This window comes from Capricornis sumatraensis, chromosome 14, assembly GCF_032405125.1.
Source record: "Capricornis sumatraensis isolate serow.1 chromosome 14, serow.2, whole genome shotgun sequence".
Classification (NCBI taxonomy): Eukaryota; Metazoa; Chordata; class Mammalia; order Artiodactyla; family Bovidae; genus Capricornis; species Capricornis sumatraensis.
The window spans coordinates 57,154,794-57,171,701 of record NC_091082.1 but is presented as its reverse complement, the minus strand read 5'-3'; the positions used below and the strand labels follow the sequence as shown (position 1 = coordinate 57,171,701).

Genomic DNA, 16,908 nt, shown 5'->3' with positions numbered 1-16,908 from the left:
TCCAGACCTGGGGTCTATGGGGTGACAGAGGGCCTCCTGGGCTGGGGTCTGTGGGGTAACTGGCTGGTGGCACAAGGCAGGAAGGACCTCAGGCTGCAAGCAGGAGGCAGGTGGCTGCCTGGCCTGCTTTGTCCCACTGGGCAGGGCCGAGCAGCCCAGGTCCACAGGGAGCAGTGAAGGCTGAGGACTGACAGTGCAGTGACCACGTGGGGCCTGGGTAGAGTCTGCCTGCTGCGGACTGTCCTCCCCGTCAGGGCTCCGTGAGCTGACCGAGTTCCGGGTCCAGCTTGGCCACTAGCACGGCACAACAGCAGTGCCCTGAGTCCTCTTTCTAGGTGGCTTGGCTCACGGGGGTCTCAGGGTCTCCTTTCCCCGCTTGTGTAAGGATCTCTTCTGTCCTGTGTGGGGGCAGTGGCGCCTCTTGATCCTGGTCAGGATCAAGTTGGCTGAAGACAATTTGCTTTTTACCCACCGACCCCAAGATCAATGCTGGACGGGCAAGCTCTGTGGGGAGTGGTGCTCAGGCCCACCAGCCAAGCTGCCTCATTCCACAAGCCGGGCCCTCAGGGCACCCCGCTGGAGCCTCTGCAGCCAGTCTGCCCTCCTGTGATGTTCACTCACCTACTTCTAAGAGATGAGGGTGAGACACAATTGAACCAGAAAGGAAATCCAGACCTGGGTGCATTTTCAGTTTTACCCCAAAGTGTTGCCTGTGCTTACTGTTTGCGTGGAGGGTGTTTCTCTTTTGGGTGAGAAAAGGAGGGTCTCACAGCATGTGCTGGAGGGGATGAAGCTCTGTGGCGTTTGTGGGGTGAGGCCTGGCCACCGTGGGCAGAGCTCACGGCCAGGCCTGGATGGCTTTCTCTGAGCACACCATCCCTTTTTCCTGACACCTCTGTTCTGGTGGCTGTGGGGTGGTGTGAGCATACCCCAAATGAGAAGGTCCTCCTGAACCAGGGCAGTGTTGGGGGGCAGCCTGCCAGGCTGGGAGCTGGGATCCCGGCCCTGGTGCCCCAGGACATGAGGGGCTTTCTCCTCCCTTTTTCTCGAGGTCTCTGGGCGGAGGCAGCCATGCCCTTTCCACCCATGGGAGCCATGCAAAGGCAGGGCGCTGGGTGAGGTGGCCTTGGGCCTGCTGCTCAGGATTCATTGCCTCCTTTTACACGCTCAACACACACAACTGCTGTCACACATGTGCACACTCACATGTGCTCACATGTATGCACTCACACACACACTCTCTCACTCCCGGCTCCAGGGGGCAGCCCACAGCCTCCCAGCGCCCTGTGTGGTTTCATGGTTTCTCCTCCAAACCCTGCTGTTCAGCAAAGGAGGAACCAGAACAAAACACCCCCTCATATCGACTCAGAGAAGCCCCCCTCATTCTCCCCCTTGCCGCAGGTCAAGGCGTAAATCTGCTGATTCCCAGGTTATGACCAGCCTGGAGCTGCAGAATCAGGGAAGGGCCGAGGGTCTTTTCACCCTAATCACCCTCCACTTGGGATGCTATTTGTTTGGCCAGGATAGGGTCATTAGCCCCGTGGGGATAGTACAGGAAGGACCCTCTGCCCTGGCCAGTCGGGCACAATCTTGCTCACTGGGGGCCTCCTCTTTCTCCAGACCTGAAATCCTGGGCTTGGCTTGGTATTTGGATGGGGCTTCTGGGTGGGTAGGAGTGTCCTCAGGGATCTGGGTGAGAGGGGCAGATGAGCTCCAAACTGGGTTTCAGCATGAAGTTTGCCCAGAGCCCGGCTCCCTGGCTGGGACCCGGCCCCAAGGCATGTGCTCTGTGACTTCATCGCTGTGGCCGTGGGTCCTCTGTGGCTCTCCTCTTCTTCCCGTCACTGCCTCCACCTTCTGCTCTCCTCTCCTCTCTGCTTTTATTATTTGGGTTGATCTCCCAGGAGAAATTTTGGGAATGATGGACTCAGTCATGAACCCTGAGCCTAAAACAACCGCAAAACCCCAGTGAAGGACCTCGGTCCCCTGACGAGTGAATAACATGCTGCGGCCAGCCTAGATGCCAAGGTCGTAAAAAGCTCCTGCTCTTGGCACTGTCTCTGGCCCTTTCAGAGAGTGCGGGCTGGGAATGTGCCGGTGGTCAGAGGCCTGGGTAGCAGGGGGCAGGGCCCAGGGGCAATGACACCCCCTCCCTGGAAATACCTGCCAGCCCGGGGCCGAGGGGCTCCTCGACCACCAGGGGCTGGTGGTCCTGAGGGCAGCCTGGCCGGGGCTCCGGGCCTTTCCATCCAGCCTCCCTGCTGCTCAGGGACCTTAGGAGAGGACAGTCTGTGCTCATCCTACACAGGCTTCAGCAGCGTCCGGGCAGCCTTCTTCTTTCTGAGGGTCCTCAGGGGCTGTTTAGTTCATCTCCTATTCTCCAGGTGTTTTCTCTGCACCCTTAGACCTCCTCTCAGCCATGTCCAAAAAAAGAGCCTCCCCACCATCCCCACCGGCCATGGGGCAGCCGAACGAGACCTGGACTTTCCTGGTGGCTCCAGGCAATCACTTAACCCCAGTGACCGCAGAGGGTGGGAGGCGGGCAACGCACAGCTTTCCTTTAATCAGCAGGAAACACCGCCTTCTCTCCTAAGCTGTTTGCTCGGCCAGTAAATTAAACATGCCCTTCAAGCGTTGATTTTCCTCCAGTAGGTGAGGAGTTTGGGGAAGTAGAATTCAAACAGAAAAAAGGAAAAACCACCCAGAAAAACAAAAAAGAGCCCTGAGATGGACATGCATGGATAGGAACAGGTCCTCCTTTTTGTCCAGTGCCTTCACACGAGGTGCTGGGCTCCTCACCAGCCGCACGCAAAGGCATCAGACCCTGGGTGGGGGGGTATCCTACCCAAGTCTGCTGGAGCTCTGTGCAGTCACCAGGTCACATAATAAGGTGGCATGTTAATTACTCCTCCCAATTCACCTTGGCGTACGCACCCCAGGAAGCTCTGGGGGTGGTCTTTCAGTCCTCAGCAGTCTTGGGTCCTTGGGATGGGTGCGCACCAGCTGCCGTTCTGATGTTACATTTTTGAAAGGATCCTACGAGTCAGTTAAGAAGCAACCGTTGGCCACTTAAAACATAATAATTACTTCTGTGAACGCTGCTAAATTAAATAAATGTTATCCCCATCATTTTTTAAGACTTCGATTTCTTTTGAAAAGAAACATTTTGTTATTTCTCCCGTGCATCAGTTTGAGTCAGCATGAGGACCCCGAAGTTCCCGTCTCTCTGGAGACGTCCCTTCCACCCTCCAATGTCAGGGAATCGGGAGGGGGCCATGAGATGAGAGCCAGGGTGACCACAGTGTTTGGGTCCCTTTCTGAGGTTTTCAAGTCCCAGAGGAGGGTGGAAGCATCCAGATCAGAGGTCATCAGGCTCCCAGCGGGGAGCAGCTAGCCTGCCACACCTCCCAAACGCAGCCCCATCCTCCTATCTCTCTTCTCTGAGTTTTTAAATCTTACGAGTGAGATCCACCTCACGTGAAAATGGACCGTTTTAAAGTGTACAATTCAGGGGCACACTCGCCACCTATGTCTGGTTCCAAAACATTTTCATCTCCCAAAGGAGACCTCGGGCCCACCAACCAGTCACCCCCACCCCACCATCACGGGTCCTGTCTCTATGGGTTTGCCTTTTGTCTGTACGTTTGGCATAAATGGAATCTTAGGATTCGTGGCCTTTTGCGTCCGGCCTCCTTCACTCGGTGTGACACCTGCGAAGCTCGCCTGCGTTGCCCCTGTGAGGTCGATCTTCTTCATCTATATTAATATGAGCAGCCTGTTGTGCGTCTGGACCACGTTTGTTGATACTCTCATGTGTTGCTCCCCTTGGGGAGCCTGGGGGTAAACACTGGTGGAATCCTCACCCCTGGCCTCCCTGTTTGCCACTCTAAGGTTGATGCCAGGAGTGAAGCTGGTTTTCTGGCTGTTTGACCAGTTCACTCGCCTTGTCCCCTCGCCGCGCCCACTCTTCGTGTGCCTCAGGGCCACCCTCAGGTGAACTTCTAGGCGGCACTGTTTTGGGGACAACTGCCTCTTAGGTTGGACCCCAAAGAAAGAGCCACACTGGACAGACAAGCTGGAGACTCTTTTGCTCAGTCCCATGATCTGGGAGCCCCCAGGGCTCCCAAGTTCATGACTCAGCAGGCCTCTGTCCTAATCTGCCCCATTAAGTAGTCAGGGGACTTCTAGGAACCCTCCCCAGCCCCAGCGCACCCCCACCCCACCTCCCTCCCAGAGCAGCCCAAATTTCACATAGCTCAAGTTCTGAGTCCCCCTGAGATCTTGGGACTTGCCCCATTCCCTAATTCCAAGGCTGCAGACACAAACTGGTTCCAGAATGAATGCCTCATCACCAGTCCCCCAGAGTGGAGCCTCCTAGAGTGTCTGCGTTCCCCACTACCCCCATCCCATGGAGCATGGGAGTCCCTTCTGCCCTAATGCAGAATGGGCCAGTGTGTCCTCAGCCATTGCCAGGGGCTTTGGGAGCCTGGGGAGAACTCTGCTGACCTGCATTGTTCCCCAAGTGTTGCTGGAACCTCCCCCTGGGAGCCCCTAGCAGAGGCCGCGCCTCCCAGGCAGTGGGGGGTGGCTGGCCTGTTTCTCTTCTGTCCCCTGTCCCGGCTGGTCCCCAAACTCGGGGCCCGGGAAGCGGAGCTGCACAGGCTGACTCTGTGTTGTCTCCTCCAGGTGACGGCGACATTGTAAATAACATGTACGGGCCGGACCCCGACCTGCTGGCGGGCGAGAGCGCGGAGGACGAGACTGAGGACAGCATCATGTCCCCCATCCCCATGGGGCCGCCGTCCCCCTTCCCCACGCCCAAGGAAGGCTCGCCGTATGAGGCCCCGGTCTACATCCCTGAGGACATCCGCATCCCCCCGGGCTTCGAGCTCCGTGAGTCCTCCATCCCCGGAGCCGGCCTGGGCATCTGGGCCAAGAAGAAGATGGAGGTAGGGGAGCGGTTCGGCCCGTACATGGTGGCGCCGCGGGCCACGCTGAACGAGGCGGACTTCGGATGGGAGGTGAGCCCTGCCGCGCGCGCGTGATTGATGGCGGCCGTTTGTCTCGCGGTCCATCTATTTATAAAGCCGGGTTGATGGTGCTGCCTGAGGCGGGAGGCTGGGTTGCAGAGAGTGCTGAATTTCCCAGGCTTATTTTATCCCGTGGCTTGCATGACGCGACTCCAAAAACACCAGAGGCCTAGTGGACGCCGGGCGGCCCCGTCTAGCGCACCCGCTCTCTTCCCGGAAATGTGTCTTTAATGAGCTCATGTCTTAAACCCCTCAAGCTTCCCGTCTGGATCTTAGGTGCTAAGGTTGCCATCTCGGCAGGACTTTGGGGATCAATGGGAGTCTCCCAGAACAAGGTCTCTGCTCCCGGGAAAGTCCTCAGATGGGGGCCCAACTCCCAGCAGAGCAGCACGTGTCTGGTGGCCACACTGCCCCAGATGCCCCAGGTGCATCCACACCCTGGGCCTCCTGTTGGTCTGCCCGGGTCAGCCGGCTCCTTAAGAGGAGCTCCCGCTTCTCAGATTAGCGGGGACAGAGAGGAGAGTCTTGTGGTTTTGATTTCCCTGATGATCCAGGCCTGGCTCGGCAGTCCTGGAGGCTGTAACCTGGAGAGGGAGGCTGATTAGGTGGGGGGGGTGGGGGTTAACAGCCATGAAAGGGCCCCTCCTCTGGAAGCATCCTGCTCTGACCACGAGGGACACTGGGCCCCTGTTCAGGGGGCTTTCAAGGTGGTCTCCTCAGGACCAGGGCCCCACGAACACACACTCCCCTCTGGTCCTGGCCTCTCTGCAGGCCCCGCAGAGCCAGTGTGCAGTGGTATTTTGGGCAGGGACCCTGCCCGGACGGAAAATGCAAGTGCCAACCCAGATTCCTCCTGGGTGTTTCATCACTTCCAAAAGTGCTTGGATAGTGGTCAGAGCTAGGAAGGGGAGAGCCATCCAAGGAGGGAAGAGGGCCCTGTGTGGCCAGCAGCTGTGTCCCCTGCCAGTGGTTCAGGGTGGTGGGGCTCAGGGCGGGGCTGACTCCCCTAACTGCTCGTTGGCTTTGGAAAAGTTCCCATGCTGTGTGTCTCTCAGGGTCTGTGGTCAGCGAGGGGCCATCTTTGCCCTCTGACGAGTCTTTACCATCTAGAAGGCTGCTCTTGGGGACATCACTGTTCCCTGGAGACTCGAGGTGCACAGTGCATGACCCTTGAGCATCCCTCAGGGGACCCTCAGCAGCCCTTGAACATCTCCCCCGGTCTGGTCCATCAGCTTTTGAAACCCTCTGAAAGGGTCTCACAGAGTCTGGCTTAGTTGTATGCTGGGGGTAGTACTGCAGACCTGAGACCCCCATTCCCTTCACAAGGGAGGATATGGGGGCGCCCCAAATGCTGGATGCCCTGATTCTCCTGCAGATGGGTTTGTGATAGCACATGAGGTATGGACATCAGGGGACGCAGAAGTCCCCTACCAGGTGCCAGCTGGCAGCCCGAGCTCCGTGGATGGCTTTGAAGGTTTAGTGGGGCAGTGGGTTGACCGGATGGATGAAGCAGCAGGCATGCCAGGATTCACCACAGCTGAGTGGTGGAGGCCATAATTGCTCTGTGTGAACCGGCCTGTCTGTCCCCTGCTGCTCCCAGGTAGCTGACTCCGTGTGTGTGGCTGTCAAGGTTGGGTCACCTGCAGAACAGGAAGGAGGGAGAAAAGTGAGGAGTTGGGGGGTGAGGCCTCTTAAGCTCTTCAGAGACCCACAGGGTGGCCCTTGCTGGGCCGGGAAGAGTGTGTTCACATGATGTGACCCGCAAGTGGCCTGTCCTGGACTTCCCGCCTGGCTATTTTCAGGAGGAATTTAGGGGTTTGTGTGATGTGCTCAGAAGGGCCTGGACTACTGAATTAGGAGACAGCTTCAGATGTTGGAGGGTAAACAAACCCTGCATGTCGCGTGATGGATGACCTTGAAGTGACCTGATTCTCATCGGCTCAGATGCAGGCCTCTGTTTGCTCTAATTTTAAAGAAACGGCCCGTGTCACGGCCACCCTGGGTGCCGGGCCTGGTACAGGCCGTGCTGTTATCTACCCGGCGCCTGTTGACTTTGTGATATTATTTGTCCTCCGTGTACGTGCGGGATTGCTCCCCTCCAAGGTGCCTCCTGCCCCACCCTGGGCAGCGACTGATTCCGGGGCCGAGACCTGACTGCCCCCTTTCCTGCCGGCCCTGGCAGGTATTTGCTCTGCGTCCACGTCCTCACGTCATGTTCCAGATGCACTGTGTGACTTGCCTGACCTTGTCTCCTTGGTGAGTTCAGGCCTGACCGCCTGTGCTGGGGCCATCTCTGGGCTTCCTGGCCTCCTGTCCTGTTCCCTCCAACACAATCATGAGCAGCTGTTGGCATCGCCGTAGTCATGGTCAAGCCCCAAGAGCAGAATCAGGCATCCTGAAACCCATGGTAAACTTGCTTTGGCCTGAAATAAATCATGAGGTTGAAGTGGTTTCTTTCTAGCTCCCTGGATCTCTGGGTGGAAGTCAAATAGCCTCACTTACCTCCCCAAACAGGAGACTGCAGTGGCACTTGGTTCCTGTGTCCTCCTCCCGGTGACAGTGTCTGTCAGTGGGCTTCACTGCCCTTGAAGGGCAGGCATGGCCCTCGCCTTCACTCTGCTGCAAACAGGGCCCAGACCAGGAGTGGAGAACCCAGGCTCCAGAATCTAGACCTTCTGTGGCTCCGGACAGCAGAGGGGCCTTCAGAGGAGCCCTGAGTCCCAAGTGAGGCGGCTGACTGTGTCCTTGCACCCTGCAAATGCCCGCCCTGGGCCTGTGGTCTGCTCGGCTCCATGCAGGGTTGGGAACAGAGATGATGACTAGAAGAGCATCAGCGTCATCTGGCTGGGGATGCCAGAGAGACTGAGGCCTGTCGCGGCAGGGCCCAGGGACAGCACCCGCAGGCCCACAGTCCAGTGCTGAAGCTTGTATGTGTTGTTACTCAGTGTCACCACAGTAGCTCTGTCAGTCAGTGTGACTCGATGTGACTACAGTTTACATGGCACTGAGTCCCTGAAGATGGACGGACCGTCTTCTAGCAGAGATGGCAAAGCAGCTCCGAGAAGGAGCCCGATGGTTCTGGATCCCGAGGGGCGGTGGGTGGTGCTTGAGTCTTAGCCTGGCTCAGAGCATGGTTGCTCCCACTGGGTCTGGTCTGGAGGTGCAGCAGGGGAGGAGGATCTAGGGAGATCCCCTTGCAGACACGGGGCGGGTGTCCCTCAGGGGACTGGCTCAAAATCAAGGTCAAATTGATGATTCTTACCGTCATCTGGAGACTTCACTGAAACAATTTTCTTTCTACTGGGAGAACAGAATTCCTGTTCTGGACCATTTCACTTAACTGAAATCCAAGGGTCCCGCGTCATTTTCTTTCTGTGGTGAGGTTTCTGGTGACTCGACCCTTCTGACAAAATCATTTCTGTCCCTACTGGGCGGCGTGGATGACCTCGCACCTTTCAGGGTCAAGGGAGCAGGAGCATCCTGGCTTGTGCAGGAATTTTACTTAAGCGAAACAGGAAGGCATGGGTTAGCCCCGTGGCTGGGTATCCTCCTGCTGTTCACCTGCTTTGTCTTCACATTGGCGTCGGGAATATTTGATGATTCAAAACATTCCCCCCACCCTGACCCTGGGTGTTCTGAGGGAGGCCGGAAGTGAGTTCCACATTTTGGGGAAAAAGTACAGCTCTGCTCTCCGTGCACCTGGACCTGGCAGCCGTGTCCTTGGACACAGACAGGAGCGTGGGGGTGCGTGGAACATGGTTCCCCAGGCTCCATCTCAAAGGGAGGTGTCTGTCCCCTGCCCGGGACTCCCAGCCCCTCCCCTCCAGACACAGCCTGCCCGCTGACGCAGCCACCACTCACCCTCCCAGAATAAATCACCTCGTGATTGCATTCTATTGCCCCGGGGTCTGAAAAACAATGATTTTGATCATTTGTTGAGTAAATCATGACATTTATCATCGTGCTATTTATTTTGCTAATTAAGAGATGGCTGCGAGTGGCAGGCCCGAGGGAGCCGGCTGTGGAACCCGCTCCTTGGAGGTGCCACCTGCCCTGAGGCGGGGCCCCGCATCTGTGCTCGGGTTGGGACGGCCGCACAGGCCCCCAAGGGGAGGCACGGGAGCTATTTGCACACTGAAAGTGCTCCGCTCTGCTTGTCTCCCCCAGAAAGGCGGGCTCTCTGGTGCCCAGCACGCTGCCCAGCCTGTAACCGACACTCAGGCAACGTCTGTCAAAAAAAAAAAAAAAAACATGTCTGCCTCTGTTTAAGGAGCTGGTGGAAAATGTTAACGTGAATTGATGGGGTTTCAATTATCTGAAGAATTTACTCGAGTGGATTACCTCATCCTTTTGGCCATGGTTCCTGAATATTAATACACATGTTCATTTGCTCAATCAACAAACGTCTGTGTCTGGCCCAGGGACTGTGGGAAGCTCCAGGGTTGCCGGGGAAAGGCTGCCCGTCTCTCCAGCGCTGCAGTCACGTGGCTGGTCCCCAAGCCGGCGCCTCTGGGGTCTCCACTCCCCCTGGACGGCTCTGGTGAGGGCAGGACCTGCCGGCCACCCCTGCAGACCACGGGCTGCCAGAACACCCAGAGATGCCAGGTAGGGATGTTCCAGGCCAGGGCTGGTACGCAGCTCTGCATACTTAGATTCTGAGACACTGTTGTGAATGTGAGCCTGAGTGATGATCCAGAACCCCTGACCTTGAAGAAGGGCATGGGGTTGAGGAAGTGAGCTCTGCTTGTGCCCACTGGTCCCCCTACATTTTTAGAAAAAATAATGCTTCCTCTTCCAAGCTGGGGCCATGTGTCCTTAAATTAAGGAGGAGCTAAAGGTCTATTTTTGGTCCAAAGTGGCAGGAAGACGATGGAGCCCAGTGGGGTGTCTGTTCACTGCGACTCAGGGTGTCAACACAGTGGGAGCTCGGCCTCTAACATCTCAAGGACAGAATACAGTGGGGTTTCCCAAGGCTCGCGACACATGCATAAACATGTAGTATGGAGAGCTGAGGACCCAGGATGCTTTTCCGGGTCTAAGGGCTGAGGCCACATTCACTGAGACAGACAGAGGGGCAGGTGTTCTTGGGGATATGGCCTCTGTGCCCGGCCCCTGACACCTGCCTAAGCCTGGCTGGGGGTCAGGTGGGCACCCCAAGGCTGCAACCATGTGGCCCCAGCCTGAGCCCCTGATCTCCATGGGGAACAGGCCTCCTCTTCTTTCTTCTGCACCTACACCCTCACACTCTGGCTTCAAGGACCCTGTCCTCTTTCCTGCTAAGCTGGCCACAGATGCCAGCATGGACTCACAAACACCCCAGGCTCCCTGCCCCTCAGGCCATCAAGTCAATACTCCTGCTACAATGGAGCACCCACCTGCCCCTGGGACAGAGTTCTCGAGGCTCCTGGGAATGGGCTTCAAGCCTGCCCAGTTCCTGCTATGTAATGACCTAACAAGAAATCCCGGCTGCCTAGAGACAAATGTGTGTGCTTGACTCATCGCCTAGACGAACTGGATGCCTCTGGTGTGGCCCCAGAAGCATGAGCTTCCCAGCACCATGCCCCCTGCATTGACCTCCCGGCGCTCTGCCCACTTCTGCCTTCACCTCCCAGAGCTGTGGGCTCCTGTCCGGCCTCCAGAGGGACAAGGCCACGAGCACCACCACAGCCAGAACTGCCATTCCCCAGGATTCAGGAAGGAAATGTCCATCCTCCAGGAGAAACACCAGCAGTGGCCAGCAGCGAGTCTGGACACGCAGATGTTTCATCACCAGCAGCCCCTGTGGAAGCAGAGCTGCTGCTCAGCCAGTGGACAACCTCCTCTGCACGCCAGAATCGTCAGCAGCCTCAGGATCTGGGCACTTTCAGCCCTGACCAGCCCTGTGGATGGACCCGCAGCCCCAGAGCAATGAGAGAGGAAACCTGGGCCCAGCAGCCCCTTCCGGCATTCCAGGTGACTCCGAGAGGAGGTTCACCTAGTCTGGGAGGAGGGGCAAGCCCTGACTGAACAACGGCCGGCTGCCAAGTTTGCAGAGAAAAATGTGACAGCTGGTACTTGAAGGTCAGGACTGTCCTTCAGGTGTTCCCAGGGCGTCTGAGACCTGAGAACAGAGATCTCTGTCAGTGGGTCTCATACTGAAACCCCTGGAGCATCAGAAATACAGGTGCCCAGACCCCACCCCCAGAGACGCCAGACTTTGGCCAGAAGAAGGGACCAGCCATGTGTGTCTGTCCGGGACGGTCTTGGTTTTTGCACCGGAAGTTCCAACAATCCTCCCTGGGTTTGTGAAAACTCCCAGGAACGTAGAATGTGCCGTGCGGGTGAGAGAAGCCAGTCTGGAAAGAGAGACAGGGGGACCCTTTCAGGCCTCCAGCATCTGTGTTAGGGCCCTGGCAGGAGGGTTCAGCTAGGGGCACTGACGGAGCAGACGTTTCTGAGAGGACCACCACCCTTCTCCGCTGTGAAATCTCCACTGGGGGGTCCAGGTGAGGGGGCCGATTTGCCGTGGGTCGCTGAGGGTAACCTGACACTTCAACAGGCGATGCTCCTGCAAGGACTGGCTTGTCCCAGAGGCACCCTGAGGCCCGAGTGCAGGCGGTCATGCTCTGTGACGCACACGCACACTTCCACATTCTTCCACACGCATTTCCTGCAGGAACTACACTTCAGCATTTTCTGTGCATCCTTCACCCTAAAGCTGTCACAGTGTGTGCTCTTGCTGACATGGCCAGGGGTGGGGGTGCACCTTTCTCCTTTTTATTTCACTCTTAGACCATCGTATTGTGTTTACTCTTGGAATTCCAGCCGTGCAGGAAAGTACTGTGGCCAGGCTGGCACAGGAGGCTAGGACTGGTTTCAGCTCCAAAGACTGAGCCTCCTGCTAGTCCAACGCCTCACTCGTAGGGCGTGATATTCTTGGTCCCTGTCCTTGCCTGTCGTTTCTCTCCGCAGCACCAGAATGTACACTGGGACCTTCCTGGGCGCATCCCACCCCCCAGGGACCAGGAGCCTGGAGGCTGTCTGTACTCTGCCCTCCTCTGCCTGGCCGGCTAATTCACCCCCGACACTGACTCTGCTTCTGCGCTGTCTGGGGTTTATTTTAGGCCTAGAAACATGGCAGGGCTTTTCTCTTTCCATAGTGATTTTCTGAATGTGTTTAGGAGGGATCACATATATTGAGAAAGCATCCAAAGTCTTAAGTCACAGCTCAATGAACGTTCACACCTGTGGAAACAACACCTGGATGGTTAACAGATCTGAGGACCTCTTCTTGGGCAGTCAGATAAGAACCTGGATTGGACAACGGGGCCATCCTGTGGGAACAGGGCCGAGTGGGAGGTGGCCTGGGAGCGCTGGGGCAGAGGGGTGGGGGACACAGAGGCCCGCGCCATCTCGTTTCCCCAGGAACCGCTCCCAGCGCAGCTCCTCTGCCATCTCTCCCAAGCACCATGACATCAGGTCCAGACGTTTTTAGCCCAAGAATGCCATGAAACCCTGCACTATCTTCGGCCCAGCTCCGAGGCGCGGGTATATAAGGAATTTTCGGAAAAAGGACAGAGAATGACTAAGAATACCTCCCTGGTAGTTCTTCTTTATTTCCTTAAGGGGTAATAACTCAGCCACAGTCCAGCAGAGGGTACTTTCTTTAAATAGAGCATTCTGATTCACAAGCGAAAAAGGAAATAAATATTTTCTTTTCATATTCGAGAGACGTCCATGAATACCAACTTCTTAAATGGTATTTTACCATCCGCATCTCTCTCTCTCACACACATACACACACACGCACACACACACACATATACACACCAGTGACAACAAGCCCATCCTCACCCCAGAATGGCTGCTTGTGAACCAGAGATGTGGACTAGCCTCAGGTTGTCAGAAGGAAGAGAGAGGAGGGAAGATGGGGGGGATGGCGTCTTCTCGCGGGACCCGGGCTCGCCCTTCCTGCTGGCGCTCTGTCTCTTCGTCCCCCCCTCCCCCTCCTTTCTCTTTTATCCTTAAGGGAAGTGGGGTCACACATTCAGGGATCATGGCAAAGGCACCTGGGTCCCTGTGCTGGGCAGGACTGGTGAGGTGGGGCAGGCTGACCAGGACAGGAGCGTGGACAAGAGGGAAGCCCTGGCATTCACTGGGCGTCTGCTGTATGCACATGCCAGCCATGCCAGGCTCTTTCTGACTTGTGATTCTCACTCTGTTTGTGATTAGATCCCATGCCCCAGCCCCATAGATTGCACTGGGGACTGGCAGGCATTAACGCCTACCCCCTGGGTGCCCCACTGTGAAATTCTCCGGATCCCAGAGACAGCTTTCAGTCTTGCTGGAGCCAGGATTCTGAGATGGTCCCAGGGTGCCAAGAATCTGGCTGGTGGGAGATGTGTTCAGTTCAAGCAGGAACTGTGGGGACCCCGTCCCAGATCAGTCTGTGAGGCACAAAATCCAGATTCCACCCCCCATTCGAAAGAAAATTTTTTCACCCATTTGCCTCAAGCTTGGATCCCGTGAAGCTATTGTTCTCAAGTGATTGTGTTGAGAATTCTTCAGACGCCTTTAAAATGCAGGTTCAGGGCCCCACCCTTACCTGTGTGTGTGTGTGTCTAAGTCACTCAGTCGTGTCTGACTCTTTGCAGCCCCATGGACTGTAGCCCAGGCTCCTCTGTCCCTGAAATTCTCCAGGTGAGAATATTGGAGTGGGTTGCCATTTCCTTCTCCAGGGGCTCTTCCTGACCCAGGGATCAAACCCAGGTCTCTTGAACTGCAGGCAGATTCTTTACTGTCTGAACTATCAGGGAAGCCCCACCCTTACCTAGTGGATTAGAATTCCTGATGGGGGTCCCCAGGAATCTGCATTCTAATTAGCAGTGGAAGAAGGGGCACTAGGAGTTCTCCATTTATGGGTGGAAGCCCAGAGAAAGAGGCTTCACTTGAATCTACCTGCACTGCCCCCACCCACCCTGTGTGTCCCACCACCACTGGACCCCAGAGCCGGGAGCAGCCTGGCTGCCCTGCTGTCCTCTAGAAGGACCTTTGGGCAGCAACAGAGGCTGGGGAAGGGGCTCCAGAAGGATCCCACCCCCACCATACAGCTAACCATTAGCATGCTCTCCTTGGTTGGGTAGCCCCCTGGAAACTGACAAGCGACAAGATCCCCCTCCCAAGGGCATTGCAGTGATGGTCAAGGTTGGGGGGAGGGCCCAGACACCAACTGTCCATGTCATGCCTGAAGATTACTTGGTACATCATCATTTCTCACCTTCACTGTGCAGGTGGGAGGTCCAAGCCCTAGAGAGGGAAGGGGGTCCCGCAGGGTCATAGGGTAGTTTGGCACAGGAGCAAGAGACCAGGCAAGGGACCCTCAGGCAGCCTCCTTCAGCCCTGCCTCTTGACTCTGCAGCACATGCAGACAGCATGTGCTGAGACCACGGACTGGGCAGCCCCCTGACCCCTCCCCAGAAGTTAGAGCAGCCCCCAGCCCACGTGAGCACTCTATCCTCACCACTCTGTCCAGGCCTCAGCTCCTCCATGGGAATGGGGACCAGTAAGGCAGGGAGTGGTCCAGACATAGCCCTTGGCCTCCTCTCTCTGCACCTGCACTGCCGGCCCAGCCAGGGTGGCTCTCAGGTTTGGCCTGGGCTGCCTGTGGCCCTGCCTTCTCCAGGGTGACCCTGCCTTCAGGAAGTGTGTGGTGGGATCCACCTGCTGAGACTGAGGCATCTGCAGCATCGCTCATTTACACGGAAAGATTATGTCAAATACTTTCCCAGCAGTGGCCTTTCATAGAGTATAACAGGCTGGAGGGCAGCCCCTCTGAGCCCGGGCAGCTACTGGCCAGGCGGCTCCCCGGGGACCCCCAGCACGGCCTTGGCAAGCCTGTCATCCACTCCCTCCCTCCTTGCTGGTCAGATGAACGTCCCAGGCCTCACAGGCCTTAAAAGGTCTCCCTGGGTCATGGGACAGGGTGTGGACCTCCCCGCCAGGCCTGCTTATCAGAGCTTCTCTCGAGGTGAGAATTTTTGTGGGCTGGTCACCTCCAGGTTAGGAATGTGCTCTCATCATGTCACAGGCCACTTCGGCTCAGCCAGAAACCAGGGTGACCCAACCGCTCCCTGCCCATCGAGGGGCAGTGGCCGCCGGAGATCCCCTGCAGGACGTCCTCTCCTGCTCTGTCCAGGGCTGGCGTGGTGCTTCCTCCGCTCTCTTGGGCCCACAGGACACTGAGATGCGGCTGAGTTTGCTCTAATGGAGGTCGGGTCAGGCCAGGACGCCCTTTGCGTGTGAGAGGTCAGCCTGGGCGCACAGCAGGAGGCCCCATGGGAACAGCCCGAGTCAGCGTTCTGGCGCATGGTGGCCCCTGCCTGCTTTCACATTGTTTAGAGCACAGAGAGCAAAATGGCCTAAAGGTGATATTTCAAGTCAGCCGTTGGGTGTAAGTGGTGGTGTCTCCTCCTTGGGGTGGGAAGATGCTGAGTCGAGGATGCCCTGTCATCACTCAGGAGTCAGCGTGCTGGTCACTGCTCACCTGTGTGCCCGGCTGCCTGCGACACATGACGCCATGTCTCCAGGCAGTGTCTTGAAGAGAGGCGCCGTCTTCCCGGGCACTGCCCAGGGTGTGCGTGTGCCGTATCCTGCCCTTCTGTCCCAGCTGCGCACCCTTCTTCCTGGCCAGGCGGCGCAGGGCTGGGATCACCAGCCCCCAGTGGGCCGCAGGAAGTACCTTGTCTGGCTTTCAGGCTGCGTCCTTGCCTCCTGGGCTAATGCCCAGTCTAATTGCACATCCCATTGTGTCGTCCCTGTTCAATCATGTTCAGAAATACCTCCATCCCCTCCTTGCCCATTCAGATCTCTCTCAAGTCCATTCTGGCTTATCAGCACAGCCATTTCAGGAGCGGAGCTAAGATTTCTGCCATTTAGGCCCGAGGCATTGTCTGTCCCTGTGGCGGCGGAGATAAACCCTCACCCAGAACAAAGTCGCAATGACCTTTTACAAGTAGAAGCAGCCTTGTTTCCCTCCAGACTCATTTATCAGCCTTCCTTTCAGCCTGGCGCGCAGCGGAGGCCTGGGAGAGTGCTGCCAGGCGGGGGTGGACAGGGATTAGGACGCCCGGCTGCTTCGTTCTCCGAGGCCCCTTGGGGTCCATGAGGACAGAGCTGTGCGTGGCTCTGGGGAGGGGCGGCGCTCACCAAAGAGGGTGGGGCCTGCAGTGGCCAGGCCTGGGCAAGGTGGCCATGTCCCCTGCCCTGGCCTCCTTCAGGGCCAAAGTAAAACCTTGTGGACCAAGCCTGGGGCAGTTTGGACATAAGTGGCAATGATGCTGATGATGTGGCCTGCAGCTCTGGAGCCTCCAGGCTGGCCTCTGAGCTTTGCAGTGGCTCACAGGTTTGCCCCACAGACCCCAGATAGCCTCCTGGCATCAGGCCAGCTCAGCAGGAAGCTGGGAGGAGAGGTCTCTCCCAGGCCAGATACCTCGAGTCAACATGGGTGGTGCTTTGGGACAAAAGCACTTCCCAGGAAAGTATTTCTGAGGGTTCCAGTTGCCTTGGCTCCTGGAACTTGGGTCACATGGGAGCAGCTTGTGGATGGACCATAATGAGCTTCATGTGCGTGAAGCACCCCAGGACCCAAGGAGCTTGTGCCCCTTCTTTCAGTCTCAAGTCTGAGCTTTCAGAGGTGACTGGCACCCTCAGGGGTCCAGGCTGCAGCCCCATATCCTCTCTCCCCACCACCCCGGGAGACTGGAGGTTCAGGTCCTCAGGGTCAGTGGGGGCTGAGCTCTGGAACTCCTTGGTACAGGTGGTAGGTCCTGGGGTGTCAGACACACCTAAACTAGAGATGGACCCCCTCAGCTTTCTCTCTTCCCCTATCTTTGCAGCAGGG

At 57.1% G+C, this 16,908-nt stretch overlaps 1 protein-coding gene across 1 annotated transcript in view; it reads left to right on the top strand.

Annotated features, from left to right (window-relative positions):
• Positions 1-4,443: 4,443 nt before the first annotated feature.
• The window catches only part of PRDM16 (PR/SET domain 16), a 229,019-nt gene continuing 216,554 nt past the window's right edge, over positions 4,444-16,908 (top strand). The window contains exons 1-2 of the mRNA XM_068985749.1: positions 4,444-4,447; positions 4,687-5,021. Of these exons, the coding sequence (XP_068841850.1) occupies positions 4,444-4,447; positions 4,687-5,021 (339 nt within the window). The remainder of the gene's footprint in view (positions 4,448-4,686; positions 5,022-16,908) is intronic.